The sequence below is a fragment of the Amphibalanus amphitrite genome, unplaced genomic scaffold (genome assembly GCF_019059575.1).
Source record: "Amphibalanus amphitrite isolate SeventyFive unplaced genomic scaffold, NRLGWU_Aamphi_draft 001541F_arrow, whole genome shotgun sequence".
NCBI classification, from domain to species: domain Eukaryota; kingdom Metazoa; phylum Arthropoda; class Thecostraca; order Balanomorpha; family Balanidae; genus Amphibalanus; species Amphibalanus amphitrite.
Window position 1 is genome coordinate 21535 of NW_024883034.1, and position 21807 is coordinate 43341.

The 21807-nt window shown below is 51.4% G+C and overlaps 1 protein-coding gene and 1 long non-coding RNA gene across 9 annotated transcripts; one reads left to right on the forward strand and one right to left on the reverse strand.

Annotated features, from left to right (window-relative positions):
• The first annotated feature begins 390 nt into the window (after nucleotides 1–390).
• On the forward strand, nucleotides 391–19263 carry LOC122373716 (phosphatidylinositol-binding clathrin assembly protein LAP-like). Of its 8 annotated transcripts, none has more exons than XM_043352047.1 (17): nucleotides 440–659; nucleotides 4042–4183; nucleotides 4620–4762; nucleotides 5467–5536; nucleotides 5902–5913; nucleotides 7818–7920; nucleotides 10207–10415; nucleotides 10982–11088; nucleotides 11759–11883; nucleotides 12984–13131; nucleotides 13468–13659; nucleotides 14288–14399; nucleotides 14976–15068; nucleotides 16540–16829; nucleotides 17134–17208; nucleotides 17549–17648; nucleotides 18131–19263. In XM_043352047.1, exons 2-16 carry the CDS (start codon nucleotides 4045–4047, stop codon nucleotides 17606–17608), a joined length of 1878 nt encoding a protein of 625 aa, XP_043207982.1. In that variant the 5' UTR covers nucleotides 440–659; nucleotides 4042–4044; the 3' UTR covers nucleotides 17609–17648; nucleotides 18131–19263. The 8 variants fall into 8 exon arrangements, with proteins under 8 accessions (XP_043207985.1, XP_043207983.1, XP_043207982.1 ...); XM_043352049.1 differs by having other exon boundaries at nucleotides 12984–13116; XM_043352051.1 differs by having other exon boundaries at nucleotides 13041–13131.
• Nucleotides 19264–19464: 201 nt separating this feature from the next.
• LOC122373717 lies at nucleotides 19465–21709 on the reverse strand. Its single transcript, XR_006255098.1, has 4 exons — nucleotides 21566–21709; nucleotides 20208–20308; nucleotides 19895–19963; nucleotides 19465–19712 (listed from the first exon to the last, which is right to left on the reverse strand). It is a non-coding gene; the product is annotated as an uncharacterized LOC122373717 (long non-coding RNA).
• Nucleotides 21710–21807: the final 98 nt, after the last annotated feature.

Here is a 21807-nt window from a genome sequence, read left to right on the forward strand (position 1 = left end):
GCGCCATGATGTGCCGGTGCGGCCACTAATCCCGGGGACAGGAGACTGGCACGAAGCAGCGCAAGCGGGTCACTCCACTGTACGGGGGCATGAAACGGTTGGAAGGACCGTAATGTGCGCATTCTGAGGATGGCCATGGAAAGAGATCGGACCATCAGGTTATCCGAGTCAGATATAAAAGTCACTTGGATGGTGCATGTAATGGGCATTTATTTAGGCGCTTTTATTGACGTTGTTTAGGGGCGAAGAGCGGACGGAGTAGATGAAGTCCTTGGAAACTGGTAGATATTTATAAGTAGCTAGCCGAGCGTTTACTAATGTAGTCAGCTGATCGGTAGTATCTAGCTGAAGCGGTGTCGATTCTACCGTGAACGGTACGACCTGCGGCGTTAATGGCGCAGACGTCGCCTTTGTCGCATAATGCATTTTTCTTGCGGTCTTTGCACACTTGGATGGTGACGTTGCGGTTGCTGGGTGAAGTGCGGGGTGGAATAATTAATTGTTTTTCCCCCAAATGACACTGAGAGACTCTACAGCTGATCACCTTGAAGTCTAGTGGAAATTAGCGAGAAGTTTCAACTTTTTTACTGCTTGCTTTATACATGTAAGCGGCTGGATAATTTCAAGAATTTCTGAGCGCAAGTCACCAAACAACTAAGGTGAGTGGGTAGGTACTTTTTAGTGGGGATATTGCAGTTTTATTTTATTTTATTTTGCTAGTTTGAAGAGCTAACAAAAAAATAAGGCTGCTCTGGCCTCAAGGGTTCACTGGCATCTCGGCATGTGATGACATGAATCGGAATGTGTGCACTGTGCAGTGTATTTGTGTGGTTGTTGGGTGTGCTGTGCAATGGGCTGCAATTATGTGTTAAATGTTTTGTGCTGTTCTTTGTTTTGTTTGACTTAATCCAAACCCATCCAATTGTAATGGCTAGGTATGATGGAATAAGAAAGTTTGGCAGATGTCAGAAAGTTAAAAATAAGTTCTTTGTTTTAATATTTTATGCATAATATTAAGTTTTTAAGGAAGTTGCTATACCATACCTTGACTTGCTGTTTTGATAAATAAGTAAAATGCAAATTATATTTGAATTTTTATTACATTTGAAAATTGACATTGAAAGTTACTGCCTTTCCAGTCCCCACCAGTCCCACGTAAAAATCCTGAACATGGTTTGTCCCAATGATGTGCCTATAAATTACAAGTAGACCTTCAGGTGCTGCTTGGACCTTCTTGACTGAATGGATAAAAAGTGGGCTGAGTCAGATTTCTAATCAATAGCAGAATGTTAAGTTACTACTTGGCTTCTATGTAATTCTAAGATGTGCTGAGTGTAGTGTGAATTTTGGAACAGTGTTTGTCACTTAATTGCTGTCCTGTTAAAAAGACATTTTGGTAATTGTATTGGGCTAAAGATGGTTGTGCACAATGTGTAAGAAAGGTATAATGTTCTTTGTTCACAAAATAATGACTGGCTAATTCTTTTGCTTCATGAATCATATCCTTTTTTAATTTTACTAGATTAGGATTTCTTCTGATCAACTTTATAGTGTTGGTTGCAGGGATGCGGAGCCGGAGCCGGAGTCGGAGCCGGAGCCGCCGGAGCCGGCATATTTTGCCCGGAGCCGGAGCCGGAGCCGGAGCCGTGAAACAATATAGCCCGGAGCCGGAGCCGGAGCCGGAGCCGCCAAAAAAGGGGGCGACTCCGGCTCCTTTTTATTTTTTGAAGAGGAAAAAAAATAATTGACCTAGTTCGGTTTGACAGTACAAGGCAGTAAAACATATGGTACTTACGTCATGGGCCATCAAGTGAATGAAAAAATCCGAATATCCCCAGTATCCCACAGTACGCAAACAACTTCCTGTTTGCTCTTCCCCCCCCCCCCCACGTCTACTGCATCCCCAGAACATGAGGACCAGTCATCAGGTGACGGCCATTGTTTTCAAACCAGTGCAGTGGACTGCGACTCCCAGCACCGTCTCATCCCACACCCCCCCCACCCCTCCCCCCCCCCCAATGCAGCCGAGACGGGTGTCAGCTTACGATGGTTCACTGAACTCCGATTCGCGGCGACTGCGTTTCCAATGCCATCGCTTCCTAGCCCTTTGTTCTGCCAGTTCTCTCCGAGGTGCGTTTGCGCGGGGACGCGGTGAGCCGGTCATGGCAAAGAGTAACGCGTATAACCAATCCAATTTTTCTTCCACCCGTATTTAATTGATTGCGTAGGGGATTTACTGAGTCGGAGCCGGAGCCGCCGGAGCCGGAGCCGCCGGAGCCGGACCATTTTACTCGGAGCCGGAGCCGGAGCCGGAGCCGCCATAACATTTCACCCGGAGCCGGAGCCGGAGCCGGAGCCGATTTTTTTCTCCGGAGCCGGAGCCGGAGCCGGAGCCGTCTGAAATTTCCACGGCTCCGCATCCCTGGTTGGTTGCATTTGTGTATCATATGGTGCATTGGAGTTTGTGTAGCTTAAAATGTTGCTACAAAGGTGGCCCTGATGAAAGATTTTTGATAGAATTCCTGCTCACTCACCACTATAGATCACAATAAACTCCCCTTGCCCCTTTATGGAGATATTTATTTCTCATGATTCAATTAAGCATTTAGTGTTTGTATAACTTTTAGGTCGCAGCTCTGGTTTGTTTTCTATCTCTTAACAACTTTCAAATGAATTCTTTCTATTTGCAATGCTAGACAGTGTACAGTGTGCATCTTAGTTTGACATCAGATACTCATTCAAAGCAACTAGATCATTGAAGTCCAAGCTGAGATTTTATGGTATATGTAAATAGATCAATAACCCCTCTACTAACATGTTTTTAAGTATTTTTAGATGTGACACTGCATTTTTTATTTTTGTTCTGATAGCTATGTAATTGCCTTGCCAATCCATCCTATTCTTATACATGAAATCAATCCTGAATCACATGTGCATGCATAAGGGGGCAGGGGCTCTCTATTCATTGTTTCTATTCCACTTCTTGTGACATGCTTGGCTGCTCAGCTTATATATTGTGCATGTATTTTGAAGGAAAATGTGACATGTGTAATTGAATGTTCACCTACTCTACATCTGATTGTGTTTCAGACTACTGAAAATGTCCTCTTAACATTTAGTTATGTAGGTATGACAAGACTCATATCAAACAGGTAGCTAGGTAGTAGGTACACACCTTGGGTGGAGGTCATATTTGTATACAGTTGTGTTAGAAGAGTGACACATGATATTTGCTCAGTTCTGTAACTGCAGGACTTGTTAAGGATCAGTAAGCCCAATGCTAGAAACTAAATGCTCGGAATTATATCCGATGTCAGTTCGGCTCGGGTCGCCGCCGCCCCGCCCTGCCCCACCCCGCTCCGAGCTAGCCGAGTCGAAAGTCGTGTCATTGATCAGTGTGATGCAGTCCAATCCCTCCCCTGCCTACTCCCTCCCCTCCCGAGACACCCTCACCCCCACCCCTCCCCACTCAGGCGTGACTCACAGTCGCTCCATAAACGCTCCACTGCCCGGCGGACCGGGCGGCAGCCGCTCACAATTTGCACACTTATGAGTGGACGTTGAGTTTTCTGACACAGATAATGCAAAACTATGTGCACATGTGATGGCCAAAGCTCCTCTGGAAGGGAATGGGCGGTTTGCTACCGTTGGTGGGCAAATTGTGAGCTTTGTTCGGGCCTGATTGCCACTATCGCCGTTGTACGGTGAATATACATGAGCTGTAGTGGTTGGTTCTTTCTGTTATCCAGAAGTTACGGTATGGTTGTATGAAGCGGAAGCTGATGATTTTCATGTAAACAGAGAAGATTATATGCGGTGTCATGTTGTTAGACTCATTGCATGCCGTCTCCACGTGTGCCGTGATCTGCCATTCCATGTACCTCACTTTCGACATCCGATAACCTCCGGCCGGCGCTCAGTGACCTCACGACTGCCACTTAGCGACCCGTGTCCCACTGACCGCTCCCGTCCGCTCACCCCTCCAGGCGAGGGACCGTGACCCCGCTGACCGCTCCCTCTCCCCCCCCCCGTCCCCTTCAGGTGATGTCCGCGGCGCAGGGACAGACGATCGCCGACCGGCTCAATGCTGCCCGACACAGCCTCGCCGGCCAGGGGCTGGCCAAGGCCGTCTGCAAGGCTACCACAGAGGAGCTGCTCGGACCCAAAAAGAAACACCTCGACTGTGAGTAGACCCGGGGTCGGCGCTGCAGTCCGCCGGCCGAGCTGCCGTGAAGAAGCGCCGCCGTCCGGAGGCTAATCATTCATACGCCGGTCGACGGCCTGCTTCCGGCCGAGTGGGATTAGTTTAACATCATAGCACCAGTCTGCAGAGAAGTTTATGAGAGATTTACTCGTTTTGTTAATCGTTTAGCTGATGCATTTGATGCTATTTTCGGAGATGAGTTAAGCGCATGGCCATTACTTTTATGATCATCTTGTTTGATGCCGCTGGCTTTGTGCTGAATGGGCTGAACTCCCCAGCATTGGTAGTCTGTAACCGCGGGCTGGTGGTAATTCAGTGCAGCCGGCTGCCTAACCAGTTTGAATCTCACCCACCTCGGGGACCGATTGGCGACCACTCTTCCCCAGTCCAGTGACGCGTTCCCCCTGTGTTTCAGATCTCCTGCACTGCACCAACGAGCCGAACGTCTCCATACCGCAGATGGCCAACCTGCTGATCGAGCGCACGCAAAACTCCTCCTGGGTGGTGGTGTTCAAGTCGCTCATCACCGTTCACCACCTCATGTGCTACGGAAACGAGGTGGGTACGACGCCGGCCGGCCGAGCTGCTAGCCAAGCTGCTAGCCGTGCAGGTGTTCGCTGAACACTGCTTTGTTTCGGTCCGTGACGGAAATGGTTGCGTTGTGCTGTTTTATGTCAGGCTTTGGGGTGTTAAAAGAGGATTGAATCGTTGCTTATGAGTTATGTTTGTTGTCATGGGTGTGCGGATTAGCCCGTCCTTTATTCGATCTTTGTGTCGGTCTCATGCAATTATTATTTCAATGCCGAAGTAGTAGCTCGTGTTATCTTATCAGTTCGTTGTTACAAGATAAGCTGTCAATATCCTGGCGCAAATGCCGATTAGTTCGGGAAATGAGCCGGATGATAGTGGATTACTGTAACAGCTCTCAGACACGTGGTGGTAGCCGGGTGCCCCTCTCGCTCCGACACCCGAGTGCATAGTGAAATGTCTGTTGTTTAATGGGTCGTGTTTAGGCATCTGATGGACCGCCTGGACAGCTCTTTGTCGGAGTTATATATGCCGGAATGTAATATGTTCCGTCAGCGGCAACTTCCACAACGGCGGAGTCATAAACTGGGATGTAATATGTCCTGGACGTGTTAGCAGCAACTCCGGGTTTACAAAGGTTTACAAACTACGCGGGGGTTGTGAACAAGAATGTCTTGTCTCACGGATATGTGTCGAATTTGGTGTTGTAAACTCGTGTTGTTTCTGTTCCACAGAGGTTTACTCAGTACTTGGCATCCAGCAACTGTAACTTCCAACTCGGCTCTTTCCTGGACAAAACTGGCGGTGAGTAAACAATGTCTATCTTACATAGTTGACACTGTAAAAGTAGCGAGTTACGCCGAGAGTCGCTGGTTATAGGGTCTCGCTGGGTGGATCAAATTAAATAGAAGACTAACTAAGGTGCACATTAATTAGTATCCAATAGCTCAAACCTAGACTCACCGTTCACTTAACCAACACGGCTTTCTAACGCAACTGTTATTTTTGGCTACAGCTGCTTTTGCTGAGCTCAGGTTTCCGTTTCTTGTGGCGGGGATTCTGGCTTTGTTTGAGTTGCCTGGCTTCACTCGGTTGATGTGGCGCTCTGCTGCGCGCTGCGATAACCAGTGAACTGATCAGAAACCGCTTCTGTCCGCACACAATCTCAGACGCCAGCCAAAGTAAGAGCCTCTCGCTACCTTCCGCCTGTCAACGGGGCTGAGCGCCGCTCTCGGACGCAGCTATCAGCATGTGCTTGTCAGCCCCAGCTCCTCTCTTTCAGTCTTTCTTTTTTGCACATAACGCACCGATATTCGCGCAGAGAAATGAGCATGAGCAATCGAGGAAAGTGATGGCAGTGGCGCGAACGTGTCGTGACTGCGAGGTCGTTTTAGCCGTGGAATTAGTTACGGCGTATGTGGAGTACTTGTCGAGTGGTAGTCGAGCTCTGTTTATTGCTCGTGTTGGTATTTGTCTCAGTTGTTTTTGTCGTTTGTGTGGTGTTAATACCTGGCCATTTCCGTCTAGACGCTATAATTGTCAACTACAGGTTCAACCCCGGTTACGATTTTTAGTACGTGAAGCTAGTTGCCTCGTTGAAATGATATCCACACATATTACTTTGCATGCCTTGTGTTTTTCCATGCATCGCACTGACTCACTTATCAGTAATTACATCACACTTGCATCCACTGACGTTCCTTGCTATTGAATGAGGTTTCACTCATTTCACTTTGAATTGCCTGTCTGACCCTTGTCTAATGTCTAGTAAGACATTCCCTAAAAATAACGATCCTTATGCCGTCTGGGCGGTCTGACTCACACCCACAACAACTTCCCGTTCGTAGCTCACCCCTCCCCTCCCCTCCTCCCCTCCGTGTCAGTGGGGAGGAAAGGTCCCCCACCTGAACCCTACCTGCATTCCCGCTCGTAGACCTCCCCTCCCCTCCCCTCCGTGTCGTTGGGGAGGAAAGTTAGTGCCGTCCGTCCTCCGCGGCTAGTTTACCCGGTCCGGACGGCCTACCTCGGCCGCCGTGTGCATATTCGCGGCTCGAAATGTCCGGTGTCGGTGTTATCGATACCGGCCTGGTGACCGACAGGGGGAGGGAGGGGGGGAGGGGAGGGGTGGCTCGGGCTCGGTCGGGACTGGGAGGCCGGTGGCAGAGCGACGGGTGCTCTCAGTCTCAGCACTTGGGTCACGGAAGGAGACGTGGCCTTGGCCGGCACTGGGAAGAAAGTCGATGAGGCTGGATTTAGCCCTCTTTGACGAGCACCTTACTGTGCGAAATTAAAATGATGGCCACCCGAACTCACAGTGCATTTGGTTTATAGCTGTTAGAATGCACGGACACTGTTGTTAGGCCTATTAGAGGGTAACTGCAGCCATCATCGCTGAAGTTCTGAAAAAAACATGTTTTCTGCTTCACGTACATTTGCGGCGATTTATTTTGTAATAGATAATTCCGTAATGACCAGGCACCTTTGTATTACGTCATATTTGTAAGCATGATCTCTTATAATTGTCTGTGTGCGATCTTATCCCAAACTCCCGTGTCGTCTGTTCGGTAGTGTCGTCTGTACGGTAGCGTGGTCTCGTTGCAGCTGCTCGTCATTATTGTCTGTAACCCTCAATCGGGCCCCTGAAACTGGTCTCCGGCCAGTCCTAACCCGTCTCCCCCTGTCCACCGCACCATTCGGTCCAGGGTGTACTGACCGGACCGGACCGGGAAATAATGTTGTTTGTATGCGTGCCTGGCGGCGCTGAGTCGCTGAGATGTGGGTGGGTGGACCCTCCCCTCCCCCGACCTCCCTTCCCGGCCAGCGGGGGCTCATCAGGGATCGATACCCACCACAGACGGTCTCGGAGCGCGACAATGGAGCTTCCAGCTGGCTTCCATTTCGGTCACTTCCAACTCCGATGGACCGGCCTGACGTTGGACCGGACCTGACTGGACCACGACTGAACTGAAAAGTTAATACACTCGATGCCGAGACGTGTCCAATGTGCCTGTTACGTGTCTTCCTCTTCTGTCTTATTGAGCGAGCACCCCTTCCCGATGGTCACTCTCCCCAACCCTGCCCCCAGGCTATGACATGTCCACCTACATTAGGCGATACGCCAAGTACCTGAACGAGAAGGCCATGAGCTATCGCGCTGTCGCCTTCGACTTCTGCAAAGTCAAACGCGGGTAAGTCATTGGGCGCTGCGTGGCGCGGTCGCTGACTACGCTGGATTGTCGTTTCCTGTACCGTGATATGCAGTTTTTATGGTGGATGTCTTTTCCGTCTGGCCGTTCAAGTTTTGTCGCCGGGAACTGAGTCAGCTGTGTGAAGTAGAACTTCGATTGATGGTTCCACAGAAGGGAAACTGGTCAGTGTTTGAATGGGCTCCGCTGCTGGTGGGGGCGGACTGTGCCGTTTCGCTGAAATGGCTGCATTGTGTATGTGCGTCATCACCGGGCCAGTGATGTTTGTGTTGGCGGTACACTGGGCAGTGGGCACGTTACCCTCATTCTTTAACTAGGATTTCTTTTCTACTCCACCTCACGTTTAATAGAAAACGGAGGCAAATTATCATGCATATTTTCACGGTCTTACGAGTTACAACGTAGCCTATGGTTGTTTCTCATGACAAGTTGATAAATCCGGCATCGGTGATCTAGATTCCCTAACATTTACTTTAAAGTGCAGCCCAACTGTCAACAAAAGCTCCGTGGCTGTGATGCCGCAGTCCGGCCGTGCCGCGCCGGCCGGTCACAGTCAGGGGATGTGTCCGGTCCTCTCCCGTGCAGGATGGCTCAATGGTCGTCGTGTCTGGCGGTGCCGGTCGTTACTGTTCAGCCGGGGCCGGCCGGCGCACGGGTTCGCTCTCCTCTCCCCGCCCGGGCCGCGGCGTGTCCGGTCGCGTTACGGCGTCGAGCGGGGGGCGGCACTGGCCGCGGCCAGCAGCCGCTGTCCGGCCGGCGCCGCCAGACAGACGGACAGCCGCGGCAACAGGCCGTGGCGCAGCGGCCGCCCGGACCCGATTAAAAAGACGGCCGGACGGCTGCACCGCCGTGTCGCCGTCGCCCTGGACTCTGCACGCTGGGACGGACCCGAGAGGGTGCTGGAGTGCCGGCTCGTCGAACTCTGGTCCCCAGCAAGGCCGTTCGACAAACTCGGTCCCCATGTGCGGGTCCGTGAACTCGGCCAGTCAGCTGGTGCGTCGGACCGTGCCCGCGCCTTCTGTTCAGAGCCGTCGCTGTCGACCGATGTATGACGCGCAGCTGGCAGCTGATTGCGCAACACCCGCCGGAGTCGGCGCGACTTGGGCCGTCCATTAGCCCAGTCGGGACGGTGCTCCGTGTCGCCCCGACATCGCGAGCGGCCGGTAAATGCCTGACCGGTCCAGTCCGGCCCGACAAGGTCGAGCGGGTAACGGTGGCCGCTGTCACCGGCACGGGCGCCGTATCGTAACCACAACAATGCAGGCACCGGCTGCGTTTGAGTGTAGTAAGGCGCCGCTGAGGAATCGGAACGCAATTGTAACACGTTTGTTGCGACAAGTTTCCTCATTTTCGGCATTGTGATGGTGTGTTGAATGGCGGCCTTGATTCATTGCACTACGTATTGTGCGAGCCACAGAGTGTGAAAATGAAAGTAAGATCTAACGCGATACATAATTTTAGGAAGCCTGCTTAGGTGTGCTCAATGCTCAACATACATATTTTTAGAAGCGAACATATTGAACAGGTATGCAAGTTGTGCCTGATTCGGGTAACAGCCTCTAAACACGAGAACATTCAAATTTATCCTCAGAATGTTTTCATGCGTTTTCTTTAGACTCTTTCTTTAGATCATTTCATTGGTCGCACTGCTGAGAGTGATGCGATGACACCTGCCAGAATGTTATACCTGCGAGCGCCAGCTACTGGGTACCGTGGTGTCAATCCCAGGTAGACGTGCGGCCCAGTTTCACGGTCAGGCCCGGGCCAACCGCTCGGCCCGTGGGTGCCCCAGTCCGCTCCTCGCTCACTGCCGTGACCAGTTACGTCATACGTGGCCGGTGAACCGTTCGCTCCCTTTGCGAAATCAACTGCCGTCACGGTGAAGCTTCTGCGCCTGAGTGAAACATGACCTTTCCATTTCTGTTGCCAGTTGCCACGCACTGAAGCGACTAAAAATTGTGACAAAAAGCTGTCTGCTGATTGAGTTTTATTCTATGGATTGATTGATTTATCGTTCACAGAATAAAAAGTATGATAATTAGCTGGCATCCATATACGGCAAGTCACTCTTTCTTATCGCTTTTAGGAGCTATTTTCCGTAACATGCAATTAATTTTACGAACCGTCTAAAGGCTGTGAAAACTGAGGGATCCATGAAAGTGCGCATCTTTCACACGGATCTCTCAAGCCCGTCTTTCTCGGGCGCCTCGATACCGGCCAAATACGACACACGGCTCACTGAGCAGCGCGTTTCCCTGTGTTCCGCAGAAAAGAGGAGGGTACTCTGCGCAGCATGGCGGCGGAGAAGCTGCTTAAGACGCTGCCCGTGCTGCAGAACCAGATCGACGCGCTGCTGGAGTTCGACTGCTCGCCCAACGAGCTGACCAACGGCGTCATGAACACGGCCTTCATGTTCCTGTTCCGCGACCTGATCCGGCTGTTCGCCTGCTACAACGACGGCATCATCAACCTGCTCGGTAGGGTCCGGGCCGGCGGTGGGACTGTAGGAGAGCAGTGATTGGGAGGGAGAGATAGCTTAGCGGTGTGAAATTAGAGATGAGATTGGGGTGGACAGTACGGGGGATATGGTTTGAAGTGAACGGATGAAGAGAGCGAGTTTGTAGTGGTGGGAGGGTTGTAACTTTTGAACGGAGATAGCGTTACTTTGACTGTATAGCTTAGAATGATGCACACTTTCAGATCTAATCGGGATGCACTCGTTGATGTTGGTCTAATAAGGGCATGGCACTACGTGCCATATCTCAGGAGCCGTCGGTATCGAGCGGTGGTAGGCGGGACGGCCGCCCATGAATATCAGCCCAGCCGCCGCCGACGCGCTTTAGCACGTCCGTCTTTTATGCGATCCGTTCAGCTTGTTGGCTGGAGATCGGCGCCCAATTTCTTCGCCAAAGTGTGTTCCCGTAAAAGGCAAGAAGGGACCGCAGGTCACCTGAGTTATTGATTAGAAATAAATCACCTCAGAGTGACCTACGGACTTTTTCTTTCTTTCTTTTTTTATTTTACCCCGCACTGTTTTTTTCAGAGAAATATTTCGAGATGAACAAGAAGCAGTGTCGGGAAGGTCTGGACCTGTATAAGAAGTTTTTGATTCGGATGGACAAGGTGGCCGAGTTCCTGAAGGTGGCGGAGGTGAGTCCGACGTCCCCGGCCGGCCACTGCCGGCGTTTGCAACACCTACCTGTCACTATCGTGATATCTGATCTGACTCAACTCCTCTCTTTTCATTATCTGTTAAGACCGCTTTAAATCGTTATCACGACGTCTCAATAGTCCATCGCATCCTTTCCTTACAAATATGTGATTTTGCACATCCTTTGCGTGTCTGTGTCTGTGTGGCGGCGGTGCCGGCGTCGCTGGCGCCCTGGTCGGTTCCATCCACCGTCCTCCGCTCCGTCGGTGTCCGCTCGGCTGCGCCGCGTCCCTCTGGCCCTTTCGTCCGTCTGGGACCGTCCGAACCGCCCTCACCCACCGGTCAGTCGGGGACTAAGGTCCGCGGCCGCATCCTGGCGCCCTACGCAAAGTCTGTGGCCTGCTGGCCACAGACTGGCTGTGGCCTGAGAGTGAAAATGTTGCGCAAGTATCGGGCATATTACATCTTGCGGTATATAATTCCAATCTGTTCATATCGTTTCGTTTTCATACCAACAGCATACGAGTTACAGCATCGTTACATACATCGGTGGCAATCAGCTCATTCTTTGTCGATTCCAATGAACTTTCACCGCTATAACCCAGAACTCTTGATTTTATCGATGCGATCTTGTGACGGTCGTGATTGTATTATCTTGTTTCCCGGCAGCGTATCGGTGTCGATAAGGGTGAGATTCCTGACCTGGCCAAGGCGCCGAGCAGCCTTCTGGACGCGCTGGAGCAGCACCTAGGTCACCTGGAGGGCAAGAAGGCGGGCACTGCCAACACCAGCAGGTCAGCGTCCCGTCTGGCGTGACCTCTGACCTGTGTCTGACCTCCGGTCGGGTCACCGACACCCACTTGACCTAAAGCTCTCGCTCAGGGGTTTCTTCTTTATCGCACTATTTCCACCACGACTTGGTATTTTTGTTTAGCATTGCAGTAAACTGGGGGTTATTGGTTTGGTTTGAAGGTAGCCCGATAGTCCAGTGTGCAGATTGATATATTTTTAGCTCGAAATCGCTCACTTTTGAGCGCCAACTCGGAATAATAATTGCCAGCTGTCTATTAGGATAAGTACTACGAGGTTCCGAGAAACTTTTCACGTTCAATGCTCGTTAACGTCAGTAATTTATCTTGCGATTGATCGAAATTCTCCGAAATCATCACCTCATAATGCATCCGTTGAGTGGAGAGACTGCCCAATAGTTCCTTCAGAAGGGCAGACAGGTTTTGTTCCATATTGCTCCTGTGACCGCACATTTCAAAGGCGCCTTGCATGCGCTTCAAGTAACGTCTGTTTTGTTATTGGTTTACGTTTAGATTTTCTTTTTGTTTGGAGCACGATTTTTGTTTTTGATGCGTCGTTCGTCTTGGTGTCTCGGTTCCGGCAATATCAACTAGCATTAATTGGCGTTACTCGTTAGTGCTTTTGTGTACGCTTTCAGGCGGTAGCGTTGGCTAGCCATTTTTTGCAGCTCACTACCTTATTTGTTCGTATTTTGTTATTTAGTGTCATGGAATAACAGGGTAGTGACCTGGTGTTTTTTGCATAATTTGTAGATAGCTAGCCGTGTGCCATTTATGGAATCAGCCAGCCTTCACAGCGGTATTACAGCGGTATCAGTTCGATAACGTTGTTTTTTGTCCTTACCGCCATGTGTTGTATCCTCGATAACGACCACCCGTTCCGTTCGGTACGCTCAGGGACTGCTGGCTGGTTCCGCGTCTCCGTCCGGGGCCGCCAGTGTTTCCTCAGTGTCACCCCCTCCCCTCGCCCCGGCACGCCCCGTCTGCCTGCTCACCCCTGGCCGGCGCTCACCCCCTCCCCCTGCATGACTGACCGGTGTGTGTGCGCGTGTGCTGCATGCCCCCCGGCGCCGGTGCGGTCACAGGATCAACATTTCGTCGGCGGTGACGGCGCTGACGTCGACCAGCTCTGCGTTCGACAGCTCTGCCACCGGCGTCGACGAGGCGATACGCTGGCAGGCGCTGGCAGATGAGGAGGCTGCCCTCGAGCACCTCAAGGTGGGACACCAAACCGTAAGAACGGGACGGGGCGGCGCCGCCGCAGAGGCGAGAGCTGCCTACATTAGAGGAGGCTGGGTGGAAATGTCGCTTTGATTAATCACAATTGCGGTTGTATGGTGGTTGGTGATTTACGTGTAGCGTTTGTCATCACTGTTTGTGCCTTTTAGAGCGTGTCTTTTCTAGTGTTGGCCATCCATCGATCGTGCCATTCGTGAGATTTATGAGCATGTCCATCAGTACCGCTATCTCCGTGTGCAGTGCTGCCAGTCTGTCGTTGATCACTCGCCCACTGCGCGCCGCTGATTGCCACTAACCGCCCTCCTCCACCCCCGTTCGCCACCGGTGCAGGAGGAGCATCAGAAGACCAACCCGTTCCTGAGCTCGCCGGTGTCGGAGGCGGCTCCGGCGGCCACCAGCGCCGCCGCGGCCACCACGGCCGCTCCGGCCGCCAGCTCGACCAACGGCAGTTCCAGTCAGGCGGCCTCCATCATCGACCTGTTCGGCAGCTCGGCGGCCCCGGCGCCGGCCGCCCCCGCCGCGGTAAGACACCCTTCCCCGCCCCCGCGGTAAGACGCCCTTCCCCGGCCCCTAGCACTGAGACAGTCCGTCCCCGTCCCCAGCAGTGAGACAGCCCGCCCGGCGCCGGCCCCCGCCCCCGCGGTGAGACAATCCGATCCCTCCCTGGTCCCGTAGCAGTGAGACCTCCAGCTCCCGGTCCCCAATGAGACAGCCTTCCCCCGCCTCCCCACGTCCAGTAGAGCAGCCCGCCCAGGTCACCATCAGTAAGACTGCCGTCACTGCCCGGCCCCGGCGCCGGCCGCCGCCCCCTCGGTGAGGCAGGCGCACAGCCCGCCCCCGCTGGAGACCCGTGGGCGGCCACAGGGCCGGCCGGAAACCTAATCCTGTCGCTGACCCACGCTGGCCAGCTCCAGGAATGCTTAATTGAATAGTCGATTTCGGCATTGCCCGGATTTACATAATACCCTTAGCATATGTTACATAAATGCCAATTGAATTGTGTGCAAAATCACCCACGTTTTTACCTTTAAATCACATCAACAACTTCATTTACATATCTGACGAACGTGCCTGTCACATTGTCCGGCTCCGCACGCGAGTCTCTGCCCACTGGCGCCACTGACGCTCCTCGTGTCTCGCATCTCGACAGCCGTCCAAGGCGTCTGATGACCTACTCCAGCTGACCGGCAACCCGTTCGCCGACATCATGGCAGCCTCGCAGCCGACCGGGCCGCCGCCGCCGCCGCTAGCCGCCATGAACGGTAAGGGAGGGTGCGGGGTGGCGATAGCGAGAGTGAGACTAAAGATGGCGTGATAGGCTGCGTGTACCGGGATATTTTGGAGTATGCTGTAAGCTGTTAGTAGTTGTTTGGTGAAATAGGCTGCTCACTGATTGCCAAAGTTTTTCTTAGTTATGAACTCCTTTGAGGTTGGGCATGGCTCGTTGTTTGGAATGCTTCCATGTGATACCAATTGCGGATTGATATAAGCGTTCTTCGTTACACCTACCACTGCGATACGCAATGATCCCCAGGCACCACCATCCGCCACCTGTTGGGTGACGAGTCACCCTGGGTTTCATCCGGCAGCATCTTTTCTTACATTCAGTCCAGCAGTTTTCCTGTGATATACTCGTTTTACTAGTATAACGTATCTCAACTAGTTCTATCTTTCTTCAGTTCGTCAGTTCTCTGTTGACAAATCCCCTTTACCAGTACAGCGTTATGGGCGCAAAATGACCACCGCAGTCGACGCGCCCGTAAACCCTAATAAACAAACAATGACTCGATGCTGTTTGACGTGGGTAGGTTACGCCGCCCGAATGTTCTTTGTTCTAGGTGCCGGTGCTAACAGCTTCAACCTGTTTGACTCGGCACCGAGCGCCGGGTTCGCCAACTTCGACATGATCCAGCCGTCGCAGGGATACAGAGGTAAGAGCGAACCTTAAGTTACCAATCAATTGTCACCGACTTACCGATCGGTAACCAGATAGAGTATTTTCGATTGCCCGTGATGGTGGAGGTAAGCTTCACTTTCCATTTTTTTTTTTTATCATGGAAAAAGCAGCTCGGCTTTCTGGTAATACATTTCTGGTAATACATAATGTAGTTACATTCGGATTGAGGATGCCAGTTGGGGACTATAACCGTTACATAAACATTTATTTTGAGCTGCAAATGTCAGAATGGCATGTTGATGCCATTTTGAAGCGCCGCAGTATGTCCTTTGGCCATGCGACGCTTCAATATGGCATCAACATGCCATATTGAAAGAATGGCATGTTGCTGTCATATTGAAGCGTCGCAGTATGTCCTTTGGCCATGCGAGATTCCGTCACTCACTGAGGTGCTAAATGCAAATGCATCTGTTAATTGTGTGTGCGGATTCAAATGCAGTATGTGCACGTTTCAAGCGCATACGAAGTACGCATTCATCGATCAGTAAGTGAATTCAAGAGCAATTAGCACCATATATGTATATCATATTGTACTGCTTGGTCCTAATGGAGATGGCCGGCTGATAAAATAATCCACAAGTAAATTAGCGCGCCCTGCTAACTGTGCCCGTGACACGCGGGTCGGCTCAAGATTCTGGTCGGCTAGCCGTTCAGCACTGGTTTCTGGTTTAAGTAGTGTGCGGCGCTGCGCATGAGTACGCTGGTCCCTACAGGGCACTAGCGCCGGTCCTTTGCCTCCCTTATACCCTGCCGCGCCGTCGTCTCGCTCCGCTGAGCGGTGGTGGTGTCGTTACACGCAGCTGAGGAAGGTCAGCCGGCGGCCGGCGCCGAGCCCCCGGCCGCTGCAGCCGCCGCCGCCTCGGCCCCGCCGCCGGCTGGCGAGACGAGCACAGGTAACGGACGCCGCACTCGGCCCGCCGCCCGCCCGGTCACTCTGCATGCGGCGAGGGCGAGGCCGCGGCGCGTCTCTCGGTGTTGTGATGTGTTCAAAGACGGTCGAGGGAGATGTTCGTCGGCACTGGTGTTGGTAGGAATGGCGAGGAATGGCGACTGAAGACTGCATGGCGGTGTTGAAACGTCAGTGATGCACGACTGTTCCACAGGTGAAGGAGTGTGAGCGACTGCGGCGAAGACACCATCGTCGGTGTGTGAATGCGATTGATCGTAGCTATTAGTCGTGGTCGTTTCAGTTCCGTTGCATTTGGAAATAGGTATCGGTTTATTTTCGTGACATTTGGAAACGTGTCTCGGTTTATTTTCGTGACATTTGGAAAGATATTATGTGTCTGTCAGTTCTTTGGAGGCTTGTGTCTGTGCGTTGTTATGAATTTATGTGTGTAGAGCTACTTGATGGTGTGCCCCAGACTGCCAGCTGTATTTGCAGTTCGTCTTCCATGGCCGTGGGAGCTACCCTTCTGACACCCCGCCTTCCCACCCACCGCCAGGCCCGAGCGTGTTCGGCGACGTGCTGCAGCCGACGGGCCGCGCGCCGGCGCCGGCCATGGGCGCTCCGCAGGCGCAGCGGCCGCAGCCGCAGCCGAAACTCATCAGCAGCGACCTGGACATGAGTCTGCAGAGTCTGGTGCAGAACCTGGGCATCTCGGGCGGCGGCGGTGCCCACACTGCGCAGAAGCCGAGCTGGGGCTCGCCTTCCAAGAACACGACCAGGACCGGCGGACAGAACTGGACCGTGCCGGCCGCCTCCGGGCTGACCGGCGCGCCACCGCGCCCCATGGTACGGCGCCAGAGGGCGGGCGGGTGCACTGTCTGGGAGGGCTGGGAATCGGTGCTGATGCTGCAATCTAAGAGCATAAGCCATTGTAGCGAAACTCTTGAGAGGTAGGAGCTGTTGCCTGAATGTTGCATCGTGCAACTTTCACAAACAGCCAGTAGTCCAGGGTTTCGCAGAGACGGATGCCCTTTTTTTGTTCCACAGGCACCCCTCTATCACCCTGGATCGGCTATGCCACCACAGCAGTGGCTGTCCCCTACCTCACCCTGTAACAGTGTGTGACCTGCCGTGTGTCCATGCTCCGCAGGGTCCCGGCGCCATGCCGCCGCAGCAGGGTCAGACTCCGTTCGGCATGTACGGTGCCCCGCAGCCGGCGCCCGTGGTAAGTGTCGGCGGATGGAAGAGGCGGTGGTGGGTCCAATTCTAATGGCAGAACAGTTGGGGTGGGGGCTGTACCAGAGCGTTCAGCTCTGCAGCGGTACAAATAACCAGCGTGATTAGTATCATTAATTGGACAGTTGGGCCCGGTTTATGAAAGTATGGACGAGGAATTGAACTTCAAGTGAGTAGCAGAGACATTATTGCCAAGTCCCCCCGAAGTACATACATCAGTCAGTGTTGCTCGCTGCACGAGCTGCTGTGATATGAGCCGCATCTACAGTTCGTCCGCTCTCCCCGTCATGCAGTGCGCACTGCCTGATTGACACGTCCTCCTTTTTCAGGGTGTGCCGGCCGCCAACCCGCAGGCGGCCGGCGCCTTCGATCCGTTCGGGCATTTGTAAGCGGGTAGCCCGCAGAGGTAGATGGAACAGAACGGCGAAGGTCAGTACCCGCGGGGCCACCGCTAAATGTGTAGCTGGGGTTACGGATAATCGGTTACATTTTGACATTCCGTGACGGGTGTTTGACGTATTTATAATATACGTCATTATCATTTTTATAGCTATTTCATCTGATAATTCATGAATTCGTTACTCGTTGGAGGGTGTGTCATTTGGTTTGATGAAGCGTCGTAAAGTGGATTCTCTAGATCGAGTTCGATCGAGTTTGTTTCTATTTTCTTTGTTTTGTTTGTTTATTGGGGCTTTAGGGCGCGTCGACTGCAAAGGTCATTTTGCGCCCATTTGTTTCTATTTTCGATGAAAGTTATCGAGGCGTTCTGGTGGACCTATCATCGATCTGTATTCTAGCTTACATGCGTCTTCGTTTGTTCCACGTCCCCCATCCTTTGTATCGTCACCAGCACTCCCCTCTTCGCCTGTGTGCAGGTCCCGCTGACCGTCGGCCGCCCGTGTGTCCGGCAGGGACAGGACGAGGCGCGGCCGTCGCCGCCGCCGCCGCCGTCTAGGTTGTTGTGCGCGTGTTGTCGGGCCGGCGCCGCCTCTCAGTGTTGTCTGTCAGCCGTGTGTGTGCCCCGGTAGCTGCCCCGGCGGGTGCAGAGGCGCCGTCTGCGCCGTCCCCGTAGTGTGACGGTCGCCGAGCGGTGCGGTAGCGGCGGTCGGCGGCTCCCGCGGCCCGGCCGGTGGTGCCAGTCGAGAATAGCACGGTGTGGAGGGCCTGTCGGCGGGGCCGGCCGGGCGGGCCGGTCCGCCGGGCTCCGGTCGGCTGCAGAGAGTGAATGTACCGTGTCCGGTGCAGTCGCGCCCGGCGGCCCGGCCCGCCCCGACCGGCCCACCCTCGCCCGCCGGCCAAACGCCAGAGGCGCCAAATGACGAACAACTGCCACCAAACCAGCAGCTGCGAACAGCCAGTGCATGCCCCTACAGTTGTTATACTAAAGTAATCTAAAATTGGCCGAGGCCCCAGTCCGCAATACTACGGAATATAATACGTGTTGTTGTGCATTTCAGCCGTATCTAGTGTGTACTCTGTGAGCCGCTGGGCATGTTTTGTCGTTGGTATGGTCTCTGGTCGAGTGGCCCCAACATTCCAGAGCTGCGCGCCGCCGCGGTACAGCATGTTTTTCGGCCGGACGCGCGCGCGCTCCGTCTCGACTCGCCGATACACCGAGCTCTACTTAGGACGAACCGACTAGCTCTTCCCTGCCCTGACCGCGGCGCTGGTGATATAGGGGGCGCGCGCGGGTGTCTAGGCGGCAGTGGCCGGCCGCGCCCCAGATCTGAGGTGTCTAGGCGGCGGCGGAGTGCTCGGCCGGAGGCAGATGCATTATATACATACATTATTTCTGATCGTGGTAGTAGCGTTGTCGAGTATGGTTGTTACGTCAATGGACCCACACAGCAAGCCGTCGTTTATTTCCCTTCGGAGCCCTGTTTGTTACAGCAATCTGCATGAAAACGTCGTGCGTTAGTCGCGGTTGAATTAATCAATTGGTATGGCCATATGAAGTTACTATCATTCTGTCCGATTCATTGCATAAGAAGTGGTGTTTTAGCACACGCATAGAGTCAATAAACTGCTATTCGCTGTATCAGCATTGCTTGTTTCTTCGATCGAGCGGAAGGAAAACTGACGGATTGCTAATGGATATTTTCTGGGCGATTTTTGTGTCTTTATCGCATTTATTGTGTAACTAACGAACGGTTGACCTTGTCTCATTAGATAAAGGGCATGACTACATTGACTAGTCTCGGTACACTAATGCAGCGATCGGGTATGCATGCTGAAAGCAACTTACTCGATTTCTACATCATGTATTGTACACCGACAAGTATACCGAATCAGACGACGCTTAGTCCATGACTCGGTCATATGTAAAAATCCAGTCAGCGATACGAGAAAAGACATCGGAAACTATGGGGGTATCGGGGACGGGGCGGCGCGGCCCTATAACCGCTGCTGTTCCCGCTTCAACCGGGAGCTGTAGGCCTGCGATACCGTGTTCCACGCGTCGATGTAGCGATCCATGCACATGGCGACGCATTTCTGCGGAGAGGGACAAAGAACGCCATACGAGTCACACTGCAGTGTACGGGGCAGGCAACGGAGAACGAGCTGAAGCTATTTCCATGAAAGGCGAAAGTGATAATGATAGAAAGCATGTGGGTGAAGGGTATCGTTGCAAGTGACCTCAAAGTGTTGCCAGCATTTCATGGCATTCAACTCACCTGTTCAGAGCTATCAAGTGCAGCACCAGGCTTGGATATACACTTCGCAAAGCATTTCTCTGTCATTTTCTGAAACAGACATTGTTTTATGGTTTGTGCAATATTATAAATACGAGTCGGTCGAAAATTAAGATACAATGCTGAACGAACGTGAGTGCTTCAATCACGATCCAATAAAAACATTATTATTCAACAAATACACTAAATGTTTGATAATTCTAACTAGAATGGCATCACCTAGGCAATTACTGAATCTATTGTGAATCCAACATGAAATGATAATGATAAATAATGAAATGAAATGATAACTTACAGTTAGAAGCTCCTGGGCATTTGCAACAGCAATCTGCTGTTTTACTTGCTCCATTATTTCATCTCGCTGAGCCCCAGTGATTCTGCTGCCACCATCCATGACTAGAATGTCAAATAGCTCCTGTCATTTGTGAATCCAGTGAAGGTGTTTTGGGATGGCATGCTACAGGGGCTGAAGAGCAAAACCACAAAAAAATCCAAAAACTCCTCAGATATTGTTTCCTTTTGTCTCGCAGAGCAATTTGAAACATACTTATCTGTTAAATCCATTTTGTTTTCATTACATAGTGCAAACACAATTTAATCAAATCTGGAAACTGAAGCAGGGGCATAGCCCGCATATGTGTAAAAGTCCCACGGATTGGCTGCTTGTTCCAATAAATATTAAATTAACAAGGATAAATAAACAATTGGATACATATTATAAACATTTTTCCTGGTTTAGTAATTGGGTTATTTAGGACCATGTAGGTACAGTCCACAGCAGAAGTAATGTGCGGTTTCAGTCATGGGTATGTTCTGCTTCTGAAACTTAGGAACGATTAACCAGAAGACTACAATGAAACTTTGAATGTAGCTTATATGTATCGTCACCCTTGCAGCTGCAACTTTAGCTATTGGCATCTTCTTTTCGATCACTCCGCATTAAACAATCGCCAGTCAAAGCCAACCGTTGAGATTGGTAAAACCCTACATTACTTTAGTGGTGGGCTGTACCTACATTCACCTCTATATTAGCATTTATCTGTAATTGGATGTGATATTTCAGACATTGAGCCTGTGTGCAAAATATTGTTGTTCTGGCTCACTATGACTAATAACTCTGCCAAGCCTTAATGCCTCTGTTAAGCCTTAATTCTGCTTAAATATGAAGAGTAAAGCCAGGAACATGGAAGTGTAAGGCAATTCATGTTACATGACAATCAGTTCATTCACTAACTAATCACTATTGTCATCAGTCAGTGACATGGGAAAATGGTAGGATTTAAAAGGATGTGTTTTTTTTTCTGTTAAAATGTGTAAAAATAAGGGTTATTATATGTCACAGTTTTCAGTTCTTCTTTGTCAGGAAATATCAATCCAAATGTGTTGGTCCCTATCGTATAATTAGGTATCAATTGAATGTGTTTTAACAGGTTCATTTTCACATCAAAGTGCAAATTACATATAATTGGATAATCTTTTAAACATCCTCTTCACCATTACTAGAAAACAATACCTTGGGCATACTATTCGGGCATTTTTGATGACTGAAATTTAAAAGTTACTGTGCAATGATGAGGGTGAAAAAAGCAATGATCCCAAAAATAGGCACCTTGTCAGCAATATAAACTTGACAATGACATAAGATATACATACCTGATATTTCTATAGGTTCAGACCGAAGGAAAATAAAGCTAAATTTAGAAAAAGTGAAAAAGTCCTGGGGAAATTGAATCCTATCCTAAACAGATCAATGGACACTATCACGCGTGAAATGACTCAAGGATAATGTTCGTAACAAGGACCTTTCCTGTTGATCTGGCTATTGAGAGCAGGATCAGCAGACGCGGGCAGAATATTTGCAAAGCAATTGGTTCGTGTAGGAGCTTAGGATGAAA

Coding starts and splice junctions, on each gene's coding strand:
- LOC122373716 (XM_043352047.1), top strand. CDS start 4,045: ATGTCCGCGGCGCAGGGACAGACGATCGCCGACCGGCTCAATGCTGCC. Junction 4,763..5,466: donor TCATGTGCTACGGAAACGAG/GTGGGTACGACG, acceptor TCTGTTCCACAG/AGGTTTACTCAGTACTTGGC. Junction 10,416..10,981: donor CGGCATCATCAACCTGCTCG/GTAGGGTCCGGG, acceptor TGTTTTTTTCAG/AGAAATATTTCGAGATGAAC.